Consider the following 22,787-nt stretch of genomic DNA (forward strand, 5'->3'; position numbering starts at 1 on the left):
GCTTTCTTTTTCTTCTTCCTCGTCTTCTGTAGCTCCTAAAGTTTATCTGTGATCCTGCATTTCATCATTCAGGGAAGCAAGCACTTTTAAATGACTTAAAGGATTAAATGTTACCTTCAAGTAGGAGTGGCAACAGAATGCTTCTTCCCTTCATCACTTGAGAGTTAACAGAGAAAGGCAATGGGATTATTTAGCTAGCCAGCACTCAGAGTTTGCTACTTAAAAAAAACCCTACTCTCAGTTCATTTACATTCTTTTATTATTTATATACTTTCTAAGTGATTCTTCTAAGTATAGAGGCGGAGAACTCTTTTTTTTTTTAGGAAATCTTTAAATCACTGCAGTTTATGGTTATGGCTAAGTCCTGATAGTGTGATCCTTAAGTAGGTAGTCGTGGTCAGTGGAGGAAGAGGACTAGGGAATTGCCCAGTGGCCCAGGACCGTGGTGTTTGTCCGGATGGGGAAAGGGGACCTGTTGGCTGTTCAGTTTGGGCCGTCACCCTGACCCAGACAGTCAATTCCAGCTGATTGCTCTTGCCCTTTTTTAGGTCATCACTTATTCTTTGGCTCTTCATAAGCTTCCTGGGGCTAAATCCTTTTGATATATATTGGCCAGCAGGAAGTCCTTAGGAAATGATCTAGAATCTAATAGGAAGTATCAGAGATTTATGACTTCATAAATTTTCAGTTCATGCTCAGAATTTCAATCTAAATAAGTCATTTAGCTTCTCTCCTTTGCATGCTTTATATCAGTATATCCTCAATATCCCATGAGAGAACGGTAAAATTATCCCTGCTGTCATTATGAAAACTAACAATAGGGAATGATCCCATTTTTTAAAATTATTATTTATGCAGTTACTTGATGGGAAAATGCATATGCTTTGAAACAATATAGATCTAACCTTTAGCAATTTGGGGGGGGTGGAGAAGAGGGAATAATAGGACTTTTATTTTTGAAGTTATATATTTTTATAGTGTTAGATTTTTTAAATGAATTTAATCATCTTATAAAAAACAGTAATTTTTAAAATAATTGAATATAGTATTAACAGTATTTATATTTTTATTTGAAAAATGTATAGCTTCTTATACATAGTATCAGATTTACCCTTAGGCTATTTCTGTGCATTAGATCATGCAAAAATTATTTTCCCCACTTACTGAAGTCCTTAGTAAGAGTTAACAAATGTTGATAATCTACCTCATTCAAAGCACTGTGTGGCTTACAAAGGAAATGCTAGAAACATTTCTTCAGGATTCTGTTCTTGGCCTCACACCTTCTTTTGCTCTTACTCATTCCCATAAACGCTCCATCTACATCTTATCCCCCTCAAATAGATCACAGATCGCAACTTTTATTTATTTTTTTATTTTTTTTATTTTTTGCTTTTTAGGGCTGTACCCACAGCATATGGAAGTTCCAGGGCTAAGGATCGAATTGGAGCTACAGCTGCTGACCTACACCCCAACCACAGCAACATCAGATCCGAGCCGAGTCTGTGACCTACACCACAGCTCACAGCAACGCTGGATCCTTAACCCACTGAGCCAGGCCAGGGATCGAACCTACAACCTCATGATTCCTAGTCAATGGATTCGTTTCCACTGAGCCACAGATCGCAACTTTAAAACTATCTATCTGCCTATTGAACATATTCATATAGGTATTTCATATAACCCAAAATATACTGTCTCCAAATTGATCTTTTCATCTTCTCCTACCCCCTAAAGGATTATTCCTGCTCTCCCTTTCTCAGTGAGCAGCAATACTAGTTGCCTAAGCCAGAAATTAAATAAAAGGGATTACGGGTTGATTGCAGAGCTCCTATTGTAACCACTATCTGTGTTGCCTCTATTTTATCTCCTCTGTGACTCCTCCTCCTTCTCCCACTCCTGCCCTCCCACCCCCCCATGGCCAGTTATCCAAACCCAGCTGATCCTGCTTCCAAGCCATTTCTTAACTGGGTCCACTGTCATTTGCCACAGCCTTTGTGCAGGCACCCCCATCGCTCTTGGACTGCAACACCGGCGTGCTCATTGAGCTCCTGGCCTGCATTCTCTTCCCCTCTGCATATTTGCCCATTTCATTCCTCTCTTCGAAATCATTCATTGGCTTTTCGCTTCTCACAAAGACTCTTCTGGACCTGGCCCGTGCCTTCCAAAATTGCATGCCTTTTCCTCTGCTCCAGACCTTTTCTACAAGTTCGCTCTTCTACCTCGAAAACTGCTTTCTTCCGCCAGCTCTCCTCTTTCTGGGGAACCCTAATTTGTTCTTCAGGTCTTAGCACAGCGTTGGTTCTTCCAGGAAACGTCCTCTGACCTCCGTACACTTAGACTCCTTAGGCTGCTCCTTGGCTCTAGCGCAAGCTCCATGTCTGTCATGGAACTTATGTCCCTTTATTATCAATGTTTGTTTAATTGTCTTTACCATTAGACTGTCAGCTCCGCCAGAGCGGAGACAATACCAGGCTCTCTCACCTTCCCCTGCTAGAACCTAGTGCTTGTCTTGCCCATAGTATATGCTCAACAAATATCTGTTGTATGAATGCATGAATAAATAAATATTATCTCTGCCTTCAAGAAAATTATTCCGCGGAAGGAAAAACCATATATACCAAGAAGTAATAATGCTAATAACTTACATATTGACAGCCTAGTGGCAGAACCCAAGTAGAAATTTGGTTCTCTTGAATTCTACTAATCTATAACTTTTTTACCGGACAGTACTGCATTTCAGTTAAACCAATGTCTTGAAGCCTTTTTAATCGGCACCTTGTAGGATTAGTTTTTTGTTTTTGTTTTAATGTCAGCTTCGTCTTGAAAAATCTTCAATGCAGTAAATACTTTGATTTTAACTTTCATAATGCATGTGGAAGATAGGAATAGAAGTTTATGATTTTTTTTTCAGTGTAACTCAATTAGATGATTTTCACAATTTATCTTTCTTTTCTTTTAGTTGTTATAGCTGCTGATGGGGTGTTGAAGGTAGGACTCTTTATTTTCATTTTTAAAACTTATCTTAATTGGGGAGTTCCTGTCATGGCTCAGAGGTTAATGAACCCGACTGGTATCCATGAGGATGCGGGTTTGATCCCTGGTCTTGCTCAGTAGGTTAAGGATCCTCTGTTGTCATGGGCTGTGGTGTGGCTCAGATCTGGCGTTGCTGTGGCTGTGGTGTAGGCCAGCAGCTGCAGCTCCAATTCAACCCCTAGCCTGGGAACCTCCATATGCCATGGGTGCGGCCCTAAAAAAAAGAAAAAAGAAATTGTATTAATGGCAGATGGTAGGTTTTGTGACTGAAGATTCTTTTATTAGTAAGTAGAGTTGATACTCATTGCTCTTTTCTCAGATCTGCGACTTTGGCGCCTCTCGGTTCCACAACCATACAACACACATGTCCTTGGTGGGAACTTTCCCATGGATGGCACCAGAAGTTATCCAAAGTCTCCCTGTGTCTGAAACTTGTGACACATATTCCTATGGTGTGGTGAGTTCATTTCTCATTTTTTTTTTGCTTAAGGAAATACAAAAAGCAAACAACCTACAGAAGTGGGGTATAACAATTTAACACAGTTTTGAAATGCTGATGCTGTGTCTGGTGGAAGACCTAGAGCCCTGGCAACAGAGAGAATATTTTCTAATTACTAGAAGGTTTACTTTGATCATGTTTATGCATCTGAATTATTTTGTTCTGTGTTGAGAGGAAACCCATGTCACTTCCAAGAAGCAGATTAGATGGAACCTAAAATAGCGTTGGGCCTGATGCCCCCCTATGAAAGTGCCTTCCTGGCTGGACAGAGACCTGAACATCAGTGGAAATGCAGATCATTGGGAACAGGACTTCACTGTAAGGAGTTACTCAAACACTACCAATAGATCTGCCAAATGAGTTAATAAATGAGGCAATACTGAGTGTCAGCGATTAAACAGATGAGTGAGTTTCTGGAGACTACAGAAGAAAATGTGCATGGCCTTCCCCAGGTCTGCTGTACGTCTTACGAAGCCGTGGCTGTCTGAAATATGACTCTGAGGACTCAGATAAGAACAGCAGAGCACCGGAGTTACAAGAATAGAATGATGGGGGGGTTGCAGGGGGTGGGATGCTCAAGGAATGAAGCTGTTAAGGAGCAGAAGCTGCTGCAGAAGATTTTTTTTTTTTTTTTTTTTTTTTTGTCTTTTTACCTTTTTTCTAGGGCTGCTTCCCGCGGCATATGGAGATTCCCAGGCTAGGGGTCTAATCGGAGCCGTAGCCACCCTCCTACACCAGAGCCATAGCAATGTGGGATCCGAGCCACGTCTGCGACCTACACCACAGCTCACAGTAATGCCAGATCCTTAACCCACTGAGCAAGGCCAGGGATCGAACCCACAACCTCATGGTTCCTAGTTGGATTCGTTAACCACTGAGGCACAATGGGAACTCCTGCAGATGTTTTGAGATGGATTGTTCTTGAGGAATAAATTGTATCTGCATTAGCAGAGGGAGGAAGTGGGGGCAGTGTGGAGTAGAGAGTGGGAGGGGAAAGTGGGCAAGGTAGTTTTTTGGTGGAGGAAGGAATTCATCTGTTACCTTTTTTTTTTTGGTCTTTTTTTTTTTGTCTTTTTTTCCGTTTGCTGCACCCACAGGCATATGGAAGATCCTGGGCCAGGGATAATTCCAACCTGCAGGTGCAGCAATCTGTTGCCCTTTTTAGAGGATAAGTTTTTATCCCTAAACATGCTGTATATCCTTTCAAAAGTCCAAAAGAGTGTTTGGAACCCCCTGTCTTCACATCTCATCTCCCAGTCATTCTGCCTCTCCATTTATTTATTTTTTTTCTTTCTCTTTTTCTCTCTCTCTCTCTCTTTTTTTTTTTTTTTTTTTCACTTTTTAAGCCCATACTCATGGCATCTGGAAATTCCCAGGCTAGGGGTCAATTCAGAGCCACAGCTGCCAGCCTACGCCACAGCCACGGCAACATGGGATCTGAACCACATCTGTGACCTTCACCACAGCTCACAGCAACACCAGATCCTTAACCCACTGTGCGAGGTCAGGGATCGAACCTACATCCTAAGGGGTGCTAGTCAGGTTCCTTATCACTGAACCACAATGGGGACTCCCCATTTTTTAATTTTTTTTAAAAAAGACACATTGGCGTTCCTGTCATGGCTCAGCGGTTAACGAACCCAACTAGCATCCGTGAGGACTTGGGTTCGATCTCTGGCCTCACTCAGTGGGTTAAGGATCCGACATTGCCGTGAGCTGTGGTGTAGGTTGCAGAACAGAAACTAAAGTAACCTGTTATACAATTAGTCACAAATATAGTCCTTGAGGGTTTTTTGCCCATACACTTGAGTATCGTCTAAAGCATGTCTTTGTAGCAGCAAGGCCCTGCCACAACTGTGCTTGGCTGAGTTCACAAATCTGTTGTAACCTGTAGCTTTGCTGTCACTTCTCTGGCTCTCCTCTCCTGCTAGGCTTTGTTTCCTGGAAGTAATAATGAAAACCTTCTGCCACTGCCACAGCTACTGCTGCTGTTGGAACCACCATAGCCACCTTGGTTTTGTGGTTTGGCAAAGTATTGGCCTCTACCATCATAGGGGCCAGAACTTCTGCCTCCAAAATTTCCTCCTTTCATGGGTCCAGAATTTGAAGATTGGTTGTTGCAATTGCCAAAACCATTGTAGCTTCCATCACCTCCAAAATTGCTTCCATCATTGCCAAATCCATTAGAGCCATCCCCACTGCCACCACATTCACCACCACCACAGCTGCCACCCAAGCCACCTTGACCAGTGAAGCTTCCCCCACAGCCTAAGTTGTTGTTTCCGCCAAAACCACCTCTATAACCACCACCAAAGTTTTCAGAACCACTTCAGCCTCTTTGGCTGGATGAAGCACTAACCATCTTGCTTGGATTGGGCTTTCCTTACTTCACAGCTGTGGCCATTCACTGTGTGGTATTTCTTTCTTTCTTTCTTTTTTTTTTTTTTTCCTTGTCTTTTTTTGTCTTTTTGCCTTTTCTGGGACTGTTCCCTCGGCATATGGAGGTTCCCAGGCTAGGGGTCTAATCGGAACTGTAGCTGCTGGCGTGCACCACAGCCACAGCAACGCGGGATCCGAGCTGCGTCTTTGACCTACACCACAGCTCACAGCAATGCTGGATCCTTAACCTACTGAGCAAGGCCAGAGATCGAACCCACAACCTCATGGTTCCCAGTTGGATTCATTAACCACTCGCCACGACGGGAACTCCTACTGTGTGGTATTTCTGAATGACAATCTTGTCTACCGAGTCATGGTCATCAGAGGTTACAAAAGCAAAGCCTCTCTTTTTGCCACTGCCTCAGTCAGTCATGATTTCAGTACTTCAATTTTCCCATACTGTTCAAAATAATCCCTCAGGGGATGTTCTTCAGTGTCTCGCTTAAGGCCACCAACAAAAATCTTTTTCACAGTTAAGGGAGCACCAGGTCTTTGAGAATCTGCTCTTGAGACAGGCCTCTTTGATCCCACAGCTCTTCCATCCACTTTGTGTGGCCCCGCATTCATGGCTGCATCCACCTCCTCCTCCACGGAGCATTCATAACAAACCCGAAGCCTCTGGAGGACTTGGCGAGCCTCCCTCATTACCACACAGTCTGTGATTGTTGCCCATTTCTCAGAATGGCTCCTCAGACTCTTATTCTGTGTGTTTCTAGGAATGAAGGCTATAAGCTATTTCAGACAGTTAGCAAATAATTCTTACCAGAAGAAGGGAAGAACCCCACATGCTACTGAAGAAATATATTCTTTTCTCTTTCTATTTTTTTAAATTACAGTTGATTTACAATTTTGTGCCAATTTCTGCCATACAGCAAAGTGACCAGTCATATATATTCATTCTTTGCTTCATATCATCCCCCATCATGTTCTGTCCCAAGAGATTGGACTCAGTTCCCTGGGTTGTACTGTAGGACCTCATTGCCCATCCATCTTACATGTAATATGAAGAAATATATTCTAAAGCTGATTCCATATGTCAAAACTTACTACCTTCTAACCATCCTGAAAATCATCTTCTGGGAAGTCTGAAAATGGGGAATATTGTTACGATATAAGACTCTTTGTCAGATTATTTCCTTTTATAAAATTATATGCCTTCATTTTTTAAGCAAAAATGTATTTATTGTGTCAGACACTGTGCTGGAGACCAACTTAGGGCAATTTAAGTTTTACTTTGCTGGATCCTTGGGACCAGTGTCTCATTTTATTCTATGGAATCAGGACCCAGCAAACCTTTTCTATAAAGAACCAAGTAGTAAATATTTTAGACTCTGAGGGCCACTTACTATTTCTATTGCATATTCTTTTGTTTTTTTATAACCCTTTAAAACTGTTAAAACCACTCTGCTGTAGCAGGGTCTCTATGAGACCCCTCTTGTTCCAGGTTGGAAGACAAGCAGCACGGCTAAAGACGGTTCCTAGTGCTTTGACAAGAGACCACAAGTTTCACTCCTTCCACTTGCATGTGGATAGAAACACACTTAGATGGTTCAAGTTTTTAAATTATTTTGCACATTTATGTGAATGAAAAAACTTTTGAGGCTCATTTTAGCGCTCTACAAGTTCTTGTACAGTGCTTCTACTTTTAAAATTCTCCCCGAGTCTTGGAATTTCCCTATCTTAAAAATTTTTTGACCAGAAAGACACAACTATGAGTTCTATATAGAGTGAACTTCTGGTTTCAGTATTATTTGCGTTTATGAAAGCACTTCACACTGCCTTCTTCCAGAGCCTTAACAGTTGCCAGAGACTTTGTTGACACGCACCCACCTGCTTTTCCTTAGCTGAAATGGAATTTGGTCCCAGTGACCTGGAACAAATTCCTTCCCCCCTGTAAACGATAAAAGATGTTAGGAGGAGTTCCCATTGTGAAACAGCAACAAATCCGACTAGGAGCCACGAGGTTGCAGGTTCGATCCCTGACCTCGCTCAGTGGGTTAAGGAACCGGCGTTGCCGTGAACTGTGGTGTAGGTCTCAGACTCAGCTCGGATCTGGCATTGCAGCAGCTCTGGTGTAGGCCGGCAGCTGCAGCTCCAATTTAACCCCCAGCCTGGGAACCTCCATGTGCTGCGGATGCGCCCCCTCCCCCAAAAAAAGGTTAGGAGGTGATATTGTTTGAGGGGTTAGGGTCTTTCCTATATCTTTTTGTCATCCCTTTCACTCATTCTGGATTTACTCCGCCCTCCTCAATGTTAAACATAGTTTGAATCAACATTTCTGAACCTGCAGGTGTTCTGCTTATTTTATTAAAAAGCTTTTCCTTCAAGTGACTGCTCACTCCTTTTCAGTAGACAGGCCTTGAACCTTTCTCTTTGCAAATTAGGTGTACTGTCTCCTTGTTTACTGACTCTACTTTTGTTTTGTTTTGAGAGGTTAACAAATGCTTAACAAGGGAGTTCCCGTCGTGGCACAGTGGTTAACGAATCCGACTAGGAACCATGAGGTTGCGGGTTCAGTCCCTGCCCTTGCTCAGTGGGTTAAGGATCCCGAGTTGCCGTGAGCTGTGGTGTAGGTTGCAGACGCGGCTTGGATCCCGTGTTGCTGTGGCTCTGGCGTAAGCCAGTGGCTACAGCTCTGATTCGACCCCTAGCCTGGGAACCTCCATATGCTGCAGGAGTGGCCCAAAGAAATAGCAAAAAAGACAAACAAACAAAAAAACAAATGCTTAACAAATCATTCTATCAAGTAAATGAACTTCCAGCAAACTATACAGCCAGTCACTGATTATATTCAGTGTCACTCTGTATTTACATACCTGACACTGCTCTTCAGAACCTGTTTGCCTCAATCACATGCCTGTGGATATCAATTCTACATTCCTGTTAGAGTCTTCTTGTAACTGGTAGAAGAAAAAAAAAAGCCTGTTGAGTGAATCTGTTCATTTTAAAACAGTATCTGCTCTTTTACTATATTAAAGAGAGAGGCTGACTTGAAATGCTGGTTATTCTTATCCCATAGCTGCATCAGCAGAATTCCACTTAGAAAAGTGCACATATGCTAATTGAGTTATAAAGGACAAATCTGGATTTTATTGGATTCTGACCCTTCCCATTCTACCCTCAATTAACTCCATTAGTGAAAGAGAAAGTACAAGGCCTGCTTTATTGAGCCTTTTTGTTTAAACAATCACAAATGTTTTTAAAATGAAGAAAGCATTACATGCCCAAAGTAGGTATTCCCCAAAAGAGCAGGAGAGGACAGTTGTTAAGATAGGGGCAATGTTAGTTTTAGAAGTTTGTGGTCCAGGGAGTTCCCATTGCGGTTCTCATTATGGCTAATATCCTTGAGGACACAGGTTCGATCCCTGGCCTCTCTCAGTGGATTAAGGATCCGGCATTGCCGTGAGTGGTGGTGTAGGTCCCAGACAAAGCTCAGATCCCACGTTGCTGTGGCTGAGGTGTAGGCCAGCAGCTGTAGCTCTGATTCGACCCCTACCCTGGAAACTTCTATGCTGCAGGTGCAGCCCTAAAAAATCAAAAAAAAAAAAAAAAGAAGAAGAGGAAGAAGAAGTTTGTGGTCCATGAACTTTGGAAATGATATCTATCCAGGAAACCAATGCAGTTATGTAGAATTTTTAATGTCCTTTCAAAATAGGCAAGTAACCCGAGCCATGTCAGTAGGTACATCCATTTGCCTAAAATGTCCCATAGTTCCTTGAAAGTCTATTCTGTTAATTGAGGCCACACACACACATAGCTGTCACATGCAAATGAATAAGACCATAAAAAAGTTGTCCCTTTTTGAAACCCACCCAAAAACCCCAATATATTTTCCCTTTTTATTTTTCTTTCTCAGACTTGCTGAGAAAGCCCTTAGCAGTCTCAAAAGTCCCTGGCCCTCCCCAGCTTAATTAACCTGTGTTTTTTTTCTTAACACATGGTGAGACTGGCCAGCTTTGTACAGCCTTAAAATAAATGTGCTGGAAACTGCCAGAAATGGATCTTGTGATCCTTGCCTCTACATTGGTAAACTTTGCTAGGTAGCCAGTTTTTTCTCTTTCTATTTTATAAGGAAGGAGATTTTTCCTATCCTCTTCTGATTACTTTTCTTAAAAGACCAAACCAGAAGTGTTTAGAATTTTATCCACAAAAAAGAAAAGACTTCAGGAAAGCCAAAATCACTGAAGAATAAGCCTTCTGAGAACCCAAGGCCTAGACACTCTTTAAAAACAAAGCTCTCCTAATGGCAGTGCAGAAAGTATTACCTTCTTAGAAGCTTCTTAGCCAAAACCAGCTTTGAAAATAGAGTGGCTTAAGAGCAAGTGTCACTGCTTCGCTTGTCTGTGAGCCCTGTTCCAGAACCAGCCCTGCTCAGGTAATGGCTTTCCATTGTTTGTAAAAGAAAAGGCAGGAAAAAGTACACAGCTTTGTCCAAGTTTCTCTTCTGGAAGCCAAAAATAGAAATTTTCCTTGCAAAGTGCAGTTTAAACGTGGGGACGTCTCAATATAAAATGAGTTGGAAAATATTTTTAAGGTGAAAGATCGCAATAACGTTTGGCCTGCATCCCCATAACTGATATTTTCAGGCATAGTTCAATATATTTTTAGACCTCTGAGTGACTTCTTCCACAAAGTTACTGTTTTGTGCCAAATGTCATTTTGTTCAGCAGAAAACACTTGTTGTCCTCCTATCTCATACCACCTACTTTTTGATACATTTTTGAGTCTGGCGAATAATTAATAGGAAATCATGAGACGTACTGATCCTGGGATGAAAGACCTCATTTGGGCTTCGGGACCCAGCGGTTAAGGACGACGGCCCCGCCAGTTTCACATCCGTCATGCAGCTCCCTCAGCTGTAATAGCTCTTTAGAGACACAGAGAGGGAGGAGAAGGAAACTACCTTATTTTTTTCCCAGGGTTAGAATCCTTGGAGAAATATAACTCGGATCTCAGTAGATGTTGGACACTTTCCACCTGAATATGTTGGGACAAGCGTGACATAAATCTTTTCCCGGCATCATTCCCCAGGCTCTTGGTCTTGTGCTTCACGTCACAAAACCCAGGCAGCCTTTGTGCATGCGCTTGGCGGGGGTTGGGGGGGGTTGGGGGGGAGCGGTGTATGGTGCAGGCAGGACAAATCCCAAAAGGAGGGGCATGAGGCTGCCCCTCCCAACATCTTGGGGTCCAGAACGTTTGATTTGTTTGAGGTAGCATCATTCTTGGCATTCTCCTTAGGAATACCAAATCCGTTCGTGCACTTGCTCTTCATACCCCATCCCCTCCCCAATCCCAATACCAGAACAGTGGTGATTGCCGCAAACTGAGGGCCTTCATTTCCTGCCCAGCCCTCTCCCCTGTGCAAACCCTGTGTCAGAGTGACCCCATACCTGTTCTGGTTCCCACCCTTCCTGTACTTGTGTGGACTAGAGTCATCCCCTTCTGAGATGCCCCTTACCTTCAATCACTTCTGTGACTGACTCAGAATTATTCAGCAGCTCTTCTAAAGAAGTACCTTATACACTTGATTAAAAGCCCAAAGAGCCTTCATTGAATTTTTTTTCTCCTGCTTGAGCAGCATCTGCCAATTTCCCTGATTTTCCTGCTAATTATATTCGTATTAGCCAGAATTCATTTAACATGTTACGGCTCGAATAAGACAGAGCACTGGCTGAGAAAATAGTGGATGTAGGAGTTGCTTGAATAGAATCTATATCCTCAAATCTACATTCTTTTTTAGAAATGGGTTTTTGGTTTTAGAACAACAGAAATGTAAATCAGAGGTGCTGAATTCCTTTGCTTCTGCCATGGCTTTGTACCTAAATCAGGGCCCACTGCAGCCTCTCTCATACCGTAGCTCTTCCCACTTTACAGTTACCTGAGGTCATGACCTTGACCTTCAGGGTGAGACAGCAGGTTCATAGGCCAGCTCTGCCACCTGATAACTGAGTGTATTGGGGCAAGTTTATTTAACTCCTAAAGCCTTAGTTTCCTCATCTATACAATAAGAATGCTATCTACCTGATAGGATTGAGATTAATCATGATAATATGAGTAAAAGGCTTAACGGAATGCCTGGAACATAATTCTCAATAGATGATAGTGGTTTTTATTATCATGGTTATTGTTGATAAAATCATAATGGTTTTTGCACTTCACAAAGTACTGGTAGACTCAAATCTTGATAGTCATTTGTATCAGTAGGGAAAGTGGGTGTAAAAATCTCCATTACTCAGGATTTAACGAATATAAAATCAGTGGCTGTTTTCGGCATTTCAAGCGTCATTTTGCTTGGTTGGGGCATTCCAGTGCAGATTTATTAATCATGCTTATCTCAAGAATTGCAGAAAGATGAACACATATATAAATTTGCACACACATGCACATATGTATGCACACAGCCTATATATGTACATAAGGTGTTTATTACATTTTAGAATATAGCATAATAAATTGTTGGGGGGTTTTTTGTTTTTGTTTTTTTGCTTTTTTAGGGCCGCATTCACAGCATGTGGAGGTTCCCAGGCTAGGGGTCGAATCAGAGCCACAGCTGCCAGCCTATGCTACAGCCACAGCAACACAGGATCTGAGCCACTTCTGTGACCTACACCACATCTCACACAACACCAGAGCCTTAACCCATTGAGCGAGGCTGGGGATCGAACCCGCAACATCATGGTTCCTAGTCAGATTCGTTTCCGCTGCACCATGATGGGAACTCCAATAAATTGTTGTAGATGAATGAAAATGAATTCCTTCAACTGACTCATTTTGAGAGAGATTTCTCCAAAACGCAAAATCTAAATGTTAGCGTCTTGCAAGTACCTACCATTGTGGAGTTTAACCAGTGCTTTGGGTTTGAGGCTTGATTTTTTTTTTTTTTCCTTTTTTATGAAAACATGATTGAGCCTTTGAAAATATTGTTGAATCCCCAGTTATTATCTTAGAGAAATTTATCAGAGATCGAAGGTGGAAAAAGTTTTGACTAACACATTATAAAATCTAATTTGTGGTGATACATGAGAATTCTGTTAATTTATGAGATGAAGTTAAATCACTTAGGCCCATCGGTTTTATAAAATCTTAAGTCTAGCTCTAAATGTTCTAATTTCTAAACCAGATCTTTTTAAATAAAAAAGAACAGCAACAACAATGGAAAAAAAATGTGTATATAAAATATGTGGAAGAAGTCCTGTGCCTGAATATATACATTTTGCCCAAGTTTCTACAGATGGAGTTGGTTGTGTCTGGTAATTGGATACAGTTAAATGTTAGATAAAGTTTCAATAAAATACCAAAAATATAAAGTACAAGAATAAAAATTCCATTTCCTTTTTGTTCCAGGTTCTCTGGGAGATGCTAACAAGGGAGGTCCCCTTTAAAGGTTTGGAAGGATTACAAGTAGCTTGGCTTGTAGTGGAAAAAAACGAGGTAAGACTACTATTCTCCATTCAGGTACATAGATCAGAAAACAGTATTGGGGTTTTGCAAAAGACTTTTTCATCTTCTTCAAATTGAAAGTAAGTTCACGCTTATGGAAAGATTAGCAGTAGGAGCTAACACAAAGGGTCAAAGTGATGTTATTCCTCATGAATGGACCCTTTACATCTAATTGTTGCAGCTTCACGTCGTGATGCTGTAGATCAAAAATTGTACAAGTACTGTACTAGTTTCTCAGTCTCAATTGTAAAACCTAGGGGTTTGTTCTTAGTGATGAAAGAAGCCATTGCGTCCAAGGTAGGGGAACAGTTTAACTCCATCTCCTGCGTTTAGGACATCTTTTTTACTGTCCGGGAGTTGATATATCTGTAAGAGACCTTCAGCTACTTCAACTTACCTCTCCCAGCAGGAGTCACTATAGTACAAGAAACTGTCGCTTAGATGAGAATTTCAAAAATAAAAGAAGAAAAAATAGTTTCAAAAAAGGGAAAAATTACAGTTTTGCCACCTACGTTGAACACTACATTGAAGATGAGCTCCTCACTGCAATTGGCGAGGCAGTGGCATAACTGTTCCCTTCTTCATGCAGAGCCTTTCCATTTCAAAAGAACTTCAGTGGCGTAAACACCGTTTGTGCTGTGTCCCCAGCCTCGCTTTTCTTCTTCCCACAAATTGAGGCTTTCAGTTAGTTGGACCTATGAGCCTACATCAGAGAACATGGTACATTCATATCAAAGAGAGCAACTACATTTTGAAAGGTTTAAAATTGTGACTGAAACGCACAGCCATGGAAATTCTCAGCATAAGGATGAAGCATCCAATATCAAGGTATTATGAGAACTTAGATCAAGTAATGGAAGCACGCAATTGTCTTTGCGACGCTGCAAAACAACTTGATTTCACAAAACATCTTCATTTCCACATCTTAGCCGTGCCCTCCGCAAAAGGTACGGGTGCAATCTTAGAATAAAATAATTTGCAAAAAGGTGCATATATAGCAGCAATATGCCCTTTTTAATGCTTAAAAGAACTAGATTGATTCGCTCCCCGCGTGGGGACAGAAACAAACTAGATTAATCAAAAAGCTGCTATTGACTGAGAGAAACCAAGTGTCCATATATTAGATCACGTAGTCCACGGTTTCCTTATTAATTTGTCCCCCTGAGCCATTGAGAATGGATGAAATGTTCATGATAGCTGAACTTAATGGGAGAGAGCTGCCAATTTCAGAAAAATGAAAAGGTGTTATATTCCAGAATGTGTCTTACTCATTGTTTCCCAGAGGCTGTTCTGTTTTAATTAAATGTGATGGTTATTCCTGGTGTGCTATTAAATCAGACCTCACACACAGGATAACTGACTCTTTTCATGGTATGGAAACCCTCTTCTTTCTGTTCTGTTTCTTTTGCCAGTGAGATGATTACATATTTGGTTCCGGGTTTACAAATAGAGTGAAGGAAATTATTGACCTTCTGTTGACTTTGGAAGAAAGTCATTTTTTTTTTCCCTCTATATCATTTCAAGATAAACTAGAAGAAAGTTGTTTTTTTTTTTTTTTTTAAGCTGAGCGGACCCTTCCAAATACGTAAAGACAGAATACTTAATGTTGTAAAATAATATTTCACTTAAAAGATGGCAGAATAGGTATGAATTTAAAGCATTCTGAAAACATTGGAGTGTCCAGCAAGGATTTTGAAAGCTGAATTTAGAAGGTGCCTTTGGGTAGTTGACTTGAGGGTTGGGAATGACCCATGAACAGCCTTCAGATCCTCCTCATCAGGTGCACAAGGAGGCCGTCTCCCCCCTCTCCGCAGGGATCCCCTAAAGGAGGTGTACTGTTTTTTCCATTGTGTGATCTAATGTTCAGCTAATAACAGAGGGAGACTATTCAAATGCCTCCCATGCTGTGTTTATTAAAATTAGTATAACAGTAAGTGAATCTGCATGGTGAAGTAAGTTTTCTCAACTTACCAGTGAACCGAAGGAAAATTGGATGTTACAAGGCTTTTTGTCTTTCTATTCTCATTCTGCACAACATTTATTTCATTTATCAAAAATAGGGAAATTAAGTTCCAATGTAGCTTCCATTGTCATCATTTAAGAAGATGTCTTCATTTTAACCTCGAAAATGGAGGCGCTTGTTACCAAAACAAATTCTGTTGCGATAGCATTAAAATAATTCCCAAGGATTAATTTCATTTCATAATAGAATTGAGACTCTGATTTAAATATAATTTATAAAAATCTCTTCAGCTTCTAATTATTTTATTTATTTTTACCCTGGAATACCATGGGTTATTGAGTTGAAAAGAGAAAGCTGTATTTTTTTTCTTTAAATAGTCCCCATTTCACTAAAGAATGACATGTTTAGACTTTCTGGGAGACATTTTAATGTGAGCTAGTCCCCCTAGAATGCTAGTCATCCTACACTTAGAGAAAGTTGCAAAACTATTACAAAGAATTCTGTGTACCCTTCACCATAATGGGTGAGATACAGGTATGGTATAATATCAAAACCAGAAAATTGACACTAATCCTTACTCTTAACTAGATTCTGGACATCATTTGGTTTCACCATTTAAGACTGCTTTTTGCATCTATAGGAAGATCAATACTTTCTAAAAATTATATCTGAAGGCCTTTGATGCCAAACCTTTAGTAATGAAATAAGGTCTTCAAACAATAATTTTTTTCTACTGTTAAGCCCTATTAAAACTAGACTCTCTAGAGGCCTGTTAAACTTTACAAAACAAGCAATGAACCCTTATAAAGGGCATGAAATTAAGAGGTTATTACTAATAAATTTTTTTAAATCTTACCTATATATATCTGCCTTTATAATTTCCATAAAACTCAATTAGTAGTCATTCAGGATGCTCTGGCAGTATAACTTCTATATTTATCAATATTTAAATGTGTTTTCTTCTAAAGAAAAAAACTAATACTCTTTACTAACATAGAAATCCTCAAAAACTTAATCCATTGTTCTTGACTACACTTTAGAAAAAGATAACAAACTTGACTTAAAGCAATAATTATTGCATCTTATGTAGAATATGGTGCATAAAAGATTATGATCTCTATGAGCTATCTTGTGGCACAGCAGGTTAAGGATCTGGTGTTGTCACTGCTAAGGCCTGGGTTACTGCTGTGGCACAGGTTCGATCCCTGGCCTGGGAATGTCCTCATGCCGCAGGTGCAGCCAAATAGAAAAAGAAAATATCGTCTCTTAAAAAACATCATGCCTATTTAGTGATTGAGAAATATTTTAAGTTTGAAATTGTTTTATTTTAAAATATTTGTTTTAAGTAGTGTGGCAAACTTGATGCTAATATCTGGTTATTTCAGAATAATGTTTTAATGCATTAGGAATGCCCACAGTTATGTAATCAGGACTTAAATATTTTGCATTCTCTTTTAAAGTACTTTTTAGTGCACCAAAATAATCCCTTACATAATGTGTCTGAGTCTAGATTTAACTGATATTTGACCATGTAGGATAATTTAAAATAATTATGTCTCCTTTGTAATGTCTTACATTGGTATCTAAAAAGTTTGTCAGGGAGTTCTCTTGTGGTACAGCAGGTTAAGGATCTGGCATTGTTACTGCAGCTGCTTGAGCACAGGTTCAATCCCTGATCCAGGAATTGCCACAGGTGCAGCCAAAAATAAAAAAATAGATTTTTTAAAATAAAAATAAAACGTTTGTCAATAAGAAAAAGTCAACATCCATATTCATCCAGTTTACAATTCAGTTCTTGGAAAAACATGTTAAAGCTCTACTGAAAATGTTGCCTTTTATGAAAACTTCTTTTTCATTGCACATGGAGTACAATCATTCTCATAACTGCAAACAATGGTTTTATCAGTTGCCCTCCTTAGCCACCTTACTTTTATTTTTTTGAAGTAAACACCTGATTTTCCTTTACCCTTCATCTAAAGGTTTCCAATTCACATTACAATAAAATAATAAGTACTATTTCCTACATCTTTCTCTATTCTATGAAACCATAAGACCAGAAGTTTAAAAATGCTGAATGTAGTAACCTCTAACTAGGAGAGAGTTTTTTGTTTTTCCCTTTACTTTTTTTTTAAATTTTGGTTTATTTTGATTTTAATTCCAAATGTAAATTGTCTGTTTTCTTGCCAAGGCGACTGTTTTTCTAGTTTTACACGTAGCTTCCCCCCCCCCCGCCCCCGCCCAGTCCAGCTAAATTCAGTTTTAAGTTTATTTGCAAACCTTCTTGGCAGACAATACTGTAGAAAACAATCTTACTACAGAGGTTCTCAGCTCCGTAACACCCAGTGATATCTGTATAACTGTTGTGTTAATGGTCCCACTTCTTCCCTGAAATGAAACTCAGAGGTAGCACAACCTACCTACACAATTGAATTTTAAATAAACATAATGCCCTGAATGTAATATCAGGAAGAAATAAATATGCATTGCCATATGTAAGTGCTTAGGCATGACAACAATAGAGGTGGTAATGACATAGTTTTAGATGCTTGTACCTATGGATAAATAGAATTCAGCAGCTCCAGATGCAGAGCAGAGATGGGTTATATTAATGATCCAGTACTATGAACAATGTACTGTAGGTGACATTTGTCCAAATTTTGGCAAGGTTATGAATAATGCAAAAATCAATTTTTATTTGGTAGTTGTATTCCATTGAAAGTTCAGTGTACTTTTGAAATATTTGAAAAATACTCTATAAATCAGAGACTGGGCTCAGAAAATTATAAACTTCATTGTTTGCTTGTTTTTACTTACATGATGCACATGAGGCATTTGAAGTTTGGTAGAAGGCAGACGATTCTTAATTAGAACCTTGCCATATGTTGAAAGATGGCCGGTGTTCTTGACCTGCTCCACATGCAGCCCTCCAGTCTTTAGGACAAAAATGCCTCTGTAGATTTGTAAACTGCCTCTGGGGAGATTACCTGTTCATTGAGAAGCACTGCTGCAGAATGTTAGAACAGGACCGATCCTCACATGATGATCTTTGTTCTATCAAGTCCTTGGAGTTTATGGGTTTGGCCAAAACGAAGCCATAATGAGTCATCCATTCAGAATGTCTTGTGTGCTCATGACAAAATGCACACTTGTTGAAAATTATCTCTGTGATCATCTGAGCTCAAGATGTTTGCAGAAGTTGTACACCTATTGCCAAAGCTGAACTGATTTCCTAGTTACTTGGCCTGTTTGCATAGTTCATAGTTGCCTATAAAAATACAGTGATAGATCTGTGGTTTTTGATTTAGTGTTTAAGTTCCAACGTGCCCCTCTCCCACTGCAGTTTCTCTTAGACTTGATTCTGCATTTCGTTGCATTGGTTGTACTGAACGTGATTTCTTCATCCACTGTGATTCCTCTTTGGAGGAAAACAATGAGTGTCTTTAGAGATGAGATACTGTGAATCTAGACATGGATTCTCCCCAGTCACACATTAACCAGCAGAAGCTTTAAATGTAATGTCTTGTTTATGCTACCAAACTAACTCTTTTATACCTTTCAATTAGTATTCCCTTCCTTTAATGAGTCAACCCTTGTGTTTTGTTTTGTTTTGTTTTTTACTTTCCCTCTTCTAGAGATTAACCATTCCAAGCAGTTGCCCCAGGAGTTTTGCTGAACTGTTACATCAGTGTTGGGAAGCTGATCCCAAGGTAAATAACTATTTTGTTGTCCTGAAATTTCACTTGTTTGATTGGCTTTGAGTTTTAAAACTCAGGGTAGTCAAATTCATTACACAGCAAAGCTCAGCTGCGGCTCCTCTGAGCCCCAGACTGATTGTGAAGACTTTCTCTTGACGCGTACTTGCCTTTATCCCTAGGAATTCATCATTGGCTCTTTCTTACAGCACTCTGACATTCTTGAGTCAATAAAAAAGAATTGTGTTCCCTTCTTTTTAATCTTTAGTAATAACTCTTGCACCTTCATGTTATAAAAATGCTAGCATACAGTACTTATTGAATGTCAGGCACTGTTCCAAGAACTTTATGTGTGTTAACTCATTTATTCCTTGGGATATCTCTGTGACCTATGATTATCCTCATTTTATTTATTTATTTATGGCCACATCCACGGCATGTGGAAGTTCCCAGGCCAGGAATGAAACCTGAGCCATGGCAGTGACACCACCAAATCCTTAACTGTGAGGCCACCAGGGAACACCCATCCTCATTTTATACATGAAGAACCAGGGCACACAGAAGTTGAGGAGTGAGCTCAAAGCCACACAGCTCATAGGTGGTGGAGCTGAATGAGAACTTTAAAAAACATCCCTGAAACTCCACAGGGAGTGCATATCAGGAGTCTCTACAAGTATGCTTTTGCCTGGTCTTTGGTTCACAAGGCAATATGGTGTAGTGGTCAAGCCCAGGGCCTCATGTCAGCCTCATGTCAGTCTTTCTAACCGAAGACCAGGCAAAAGTAGGACTCACAGAGAATCTTGATATGCACTCCCTGTGGAGTTTCAGGGATGTTTTTTAAGCTATCACAATAGAGTTGGAGAAATTCCAAAATTAAGGCTTTCATGTGGTTATCACATTCAAGCATGAATGGTCCATTTCCTTTCCCTGCAAAGATCAGTTTAAAAGACTCTCACATACATACGAAAATGTTTATAGATAAAATGATAGGCAAGTGTTGGATTTGCTTCAAAATGAAGTGAAATGGGTGATGGTATAGATTAAATAAGATGGGCTATGACGGGTATGTGGAGGGTCATTATATTGTTCTCTCTCTACTTTTGTGTGTATTTGGAATTTGAGGTAATAAAAAGTAAAAAATGAAGATCATCATTGATTAAATATAAGAGAATAAGAGAAATACACTCAAGAAAGGAACTAAGATTTTATGGTTCAAATTTGCCTGGTTTTTCATGGAAATAGGTATATTACAAACTGACCTTTTAAATAGGGGTCTAAAAACAAAGACTTCAGCATGGAATTCCTTCCTTAATTTAACCCTCTATGACCCCAAGAAGAATGAATGATGAAGACATACAGCTGTCCCTCAGAATCTGCAGGGCATTGGTTCCAGGATCCCAGTAGAATTCACGGATGCTCAGGTCCCCTAAGGCGTAGTTCAGTCATGTGATGCCTCCCTAGCTGCAGGTTCCACTTTCACAGATTCTACAACCTGCTTGAACTTCGGTTGGTTGAATCCACGGATACAGGAATCTGTGGTTTTCCTGGTGGGAGGCACTCATAAACAATTGGTGAGTATGGGAATTGTGCTGCCGTCACACAGACTTCATGCTGAATCGTACCTAGTGTTCCCTGGCACATTGTCCACACCACCAAGTGAGAACAGCTGGACCCCAAGCCCAGTAGTGTGGCCAGCAGGCAGCAAGAGACACGGATCCGTGAGGCTTCTCCACTCCACAGGCTTCCTGTGGGCTGGGGTGGCTGGTACTTTGTCTTAGAAGACTTTGTGGTTGGTTCTTCCCAGCTGGTGCCTCTCACCTTTGCCCTGATGAACCAGCAGCTTCAATCCGTGCTTTCACTTCTATTCATCAAACTACCTTCACACTTAAAAAAAAAAAAAAAGTCCTGTATTTACTTAGTATGGTTCTTTAATTAAAGATTCTAACATTTTTTAAACTGTTAGTATTTTTACTTAGGATTTTTATTGTTTTTATCAATTTTTCTTATGACAAAGTTGATAGGTTTTGAATGGTCTGCTTTGCCCCTGTTTAGGCTGTAGTTTAGTGTGTGATATTTCAGAACATGGGACTATTTTTTGTGACCATGCCCACAGCACGCAGGAGTTCCTGGGCCAGAGATCAAACCTGCACCACAGCAGTGACACCACCAGATCTTTAACCTGCTGAGCCATGAGGGAACTCCCAGAATATGGGAATTTTTAAGCATTAAGAAAAATGCAGAGTTCCCATTGTGACACAGTGGTTAATGAATCTGACTAGGAACCATGAGGTCGCAGGTTCAATCCCTGGCCTTGCTCAGTGGGTTAAGGATCTGGCGTTGCTGTGAGCTGTGGTGTAGGTTGCAGACGCGGCTCGGATCCAGTGTTGCTGTGTCTTTGGTGTAGGCCGGTGGCTACAGCTCAGATTGGACCCCTAGCCTCGGAACCTCCATATGCCGTGGGAGCGGCCCTAGAAAAGGCAAAAAGACAAAAAGACCAAAAAAAAAAAAAAGAAAGAAAGAAAGAAAAATGCACTTTGAAACTAATCCAGTCGAAACTGTAAGTGACTATTTGCAAGCTTTCTCTAGAACTTTTTTTTTTTTCCTTTTTTTTGTCTTTTTTTTTTTTTTGCTATTTCTTGGGCCGCCCCCGTGGCATATGGAGGTTCCCAGGCTAGGGGTCGAATCGGAGCTGTAGCTTCCAGCCTACGCCAGGGCCACAGCAACGCAGGATCCGAGCCGCGCCTGCAACCTACACCACAGCTCATGGCAACGCCGGATCATTAACCCACTGAGCAAGGGCAGGGACCGAACCCGCAACCTCATGGTTCCTGGTCGGATTCGTTAACCACTGCGCCACGACGGGAACTCCTTTTTTTTTTTTTTTGTCTTTTGTCTTTTGTCTTTTGAGGGCTGGAGGTTCCCAGGCTAGGGGTCTAATCAGAGCTGTTGCCGCCAGCCTACACCACAGCCACAGCAACGCCGGATCCTTAACCCACTGAGCAAGGCCAGGGATTGAACCCGCAACCTCATGGTTCCTAGTCAGATTCGTTAACCACTGAGCCATGACGGGAACTCCTAGAACATTTATTTTATACTGTTAAAATACTACCCTTTTCATTCTCTACCAGTTACATGTCCGTTGTGGCATATTTTGTAATTTTGGTAGTATTTTTCTCTCTGGTACTTAAATAGAAATTTCACCCAAAATTATTGACACTGAATTTGCAGAATGCAACTGGCTCTCTGTAATTGTCATTATATTTCAGTATGCCAAGCAAGTTTTGAATTTCTTCATCAGAAAGTCTGTACGACATTAACTAAAATTTGAAGAATCTGCCTTTATGGTATATTAATTAAATGATAGTGTAAACACCTACACAAAAAGGACATTAGGTCCAGAATTGATGCCACAAAGTTGCTGTGTCTTTATTTAACATGTAGTAAGCTGGCCCTTCTTTAGGGCCAGAGGAATGTTGTGTTCTAGCCAGGTGAAGTATGAAGAAAGTTTGAGATTGGTTTTTATTTCCTAAATTCATGGCATTTTATTGCTGCAACCTCGAATATACGCCCTCTCTGGTTGATCTGATTGTACATCCAGCTCAGATTTCCAATCTCATTCCTATCTCCTCTAGACACACCTTTCCCCACCTCCTTTATCCCCTGAACATATTCTTTGCCCTGTTTTTCTTTTCTCCCCTGATTACTTCATCATCAAGCCTTC

At 40.5% G+C, this 22,787-nt stretch overlaps 1 protein-coding gene and 1 pseudogene across 13 annotated transcripts in view; one reads left to right on the plus strand and one right to left on the minus strand.

The window, feature by feature from the left end:
- The window catches only part of MAP3K20 (mitogen-activated protein kinase kinase kinase 20), a 204,655-nt gene that overhangs the window by 112,486 nt on the left and 69,382 nt on the right, over positions 1-22,787 (plus strand). For all 13 annotated transcript variants that reach the window (XR_014829549.1, XR_014829548.1, XR_014829554.1 and 10 more), the window contains exons 6-9: positions 2,960-2,988; positions 3,353-3,490; positions 13,316-13,402; positions 19,007-19,081. Coding sequence is in view for 6 of the 13 variants with exons in the window: in XM_013990583.3 (XP_013846037.2) it covers positions 2,960-2,988; positions 3,353-3,490; positions 13,316-13,402; positions 19,007-19,081 (329 nt within the window). In the remaining 7 variants the exon portion in view is untranslated. The remainder of the gene's footprint in view (positions 1-2,959; positions 2,989-3,352; positions 3,491-13,315; positions 13,403-19,006; positions 19,082-22,787) is intronic.
- LOC146395979 (heterogeneous nuclear ribonucleoprotein A1-like) lies at positions 5,391-8,232 on the minus strand (annotated as a pseudogene).

Source organism: Sus scrofa, chromosome 15 (assembly GCF_054392235.1).
Source record: "Sus scrofa isolate SSC_HxYL_T2T_F1_AM1 chromosome 15, Sscrofa_HxYL_maternal_Yorkshire_Landrace_v2.0, whole genome shotgun sequence".
NCBI lineage: Eukaryota > Metazoa > Chordata > Mammalia > Artiodactyla > Suidae > Sus > Sus scrofa.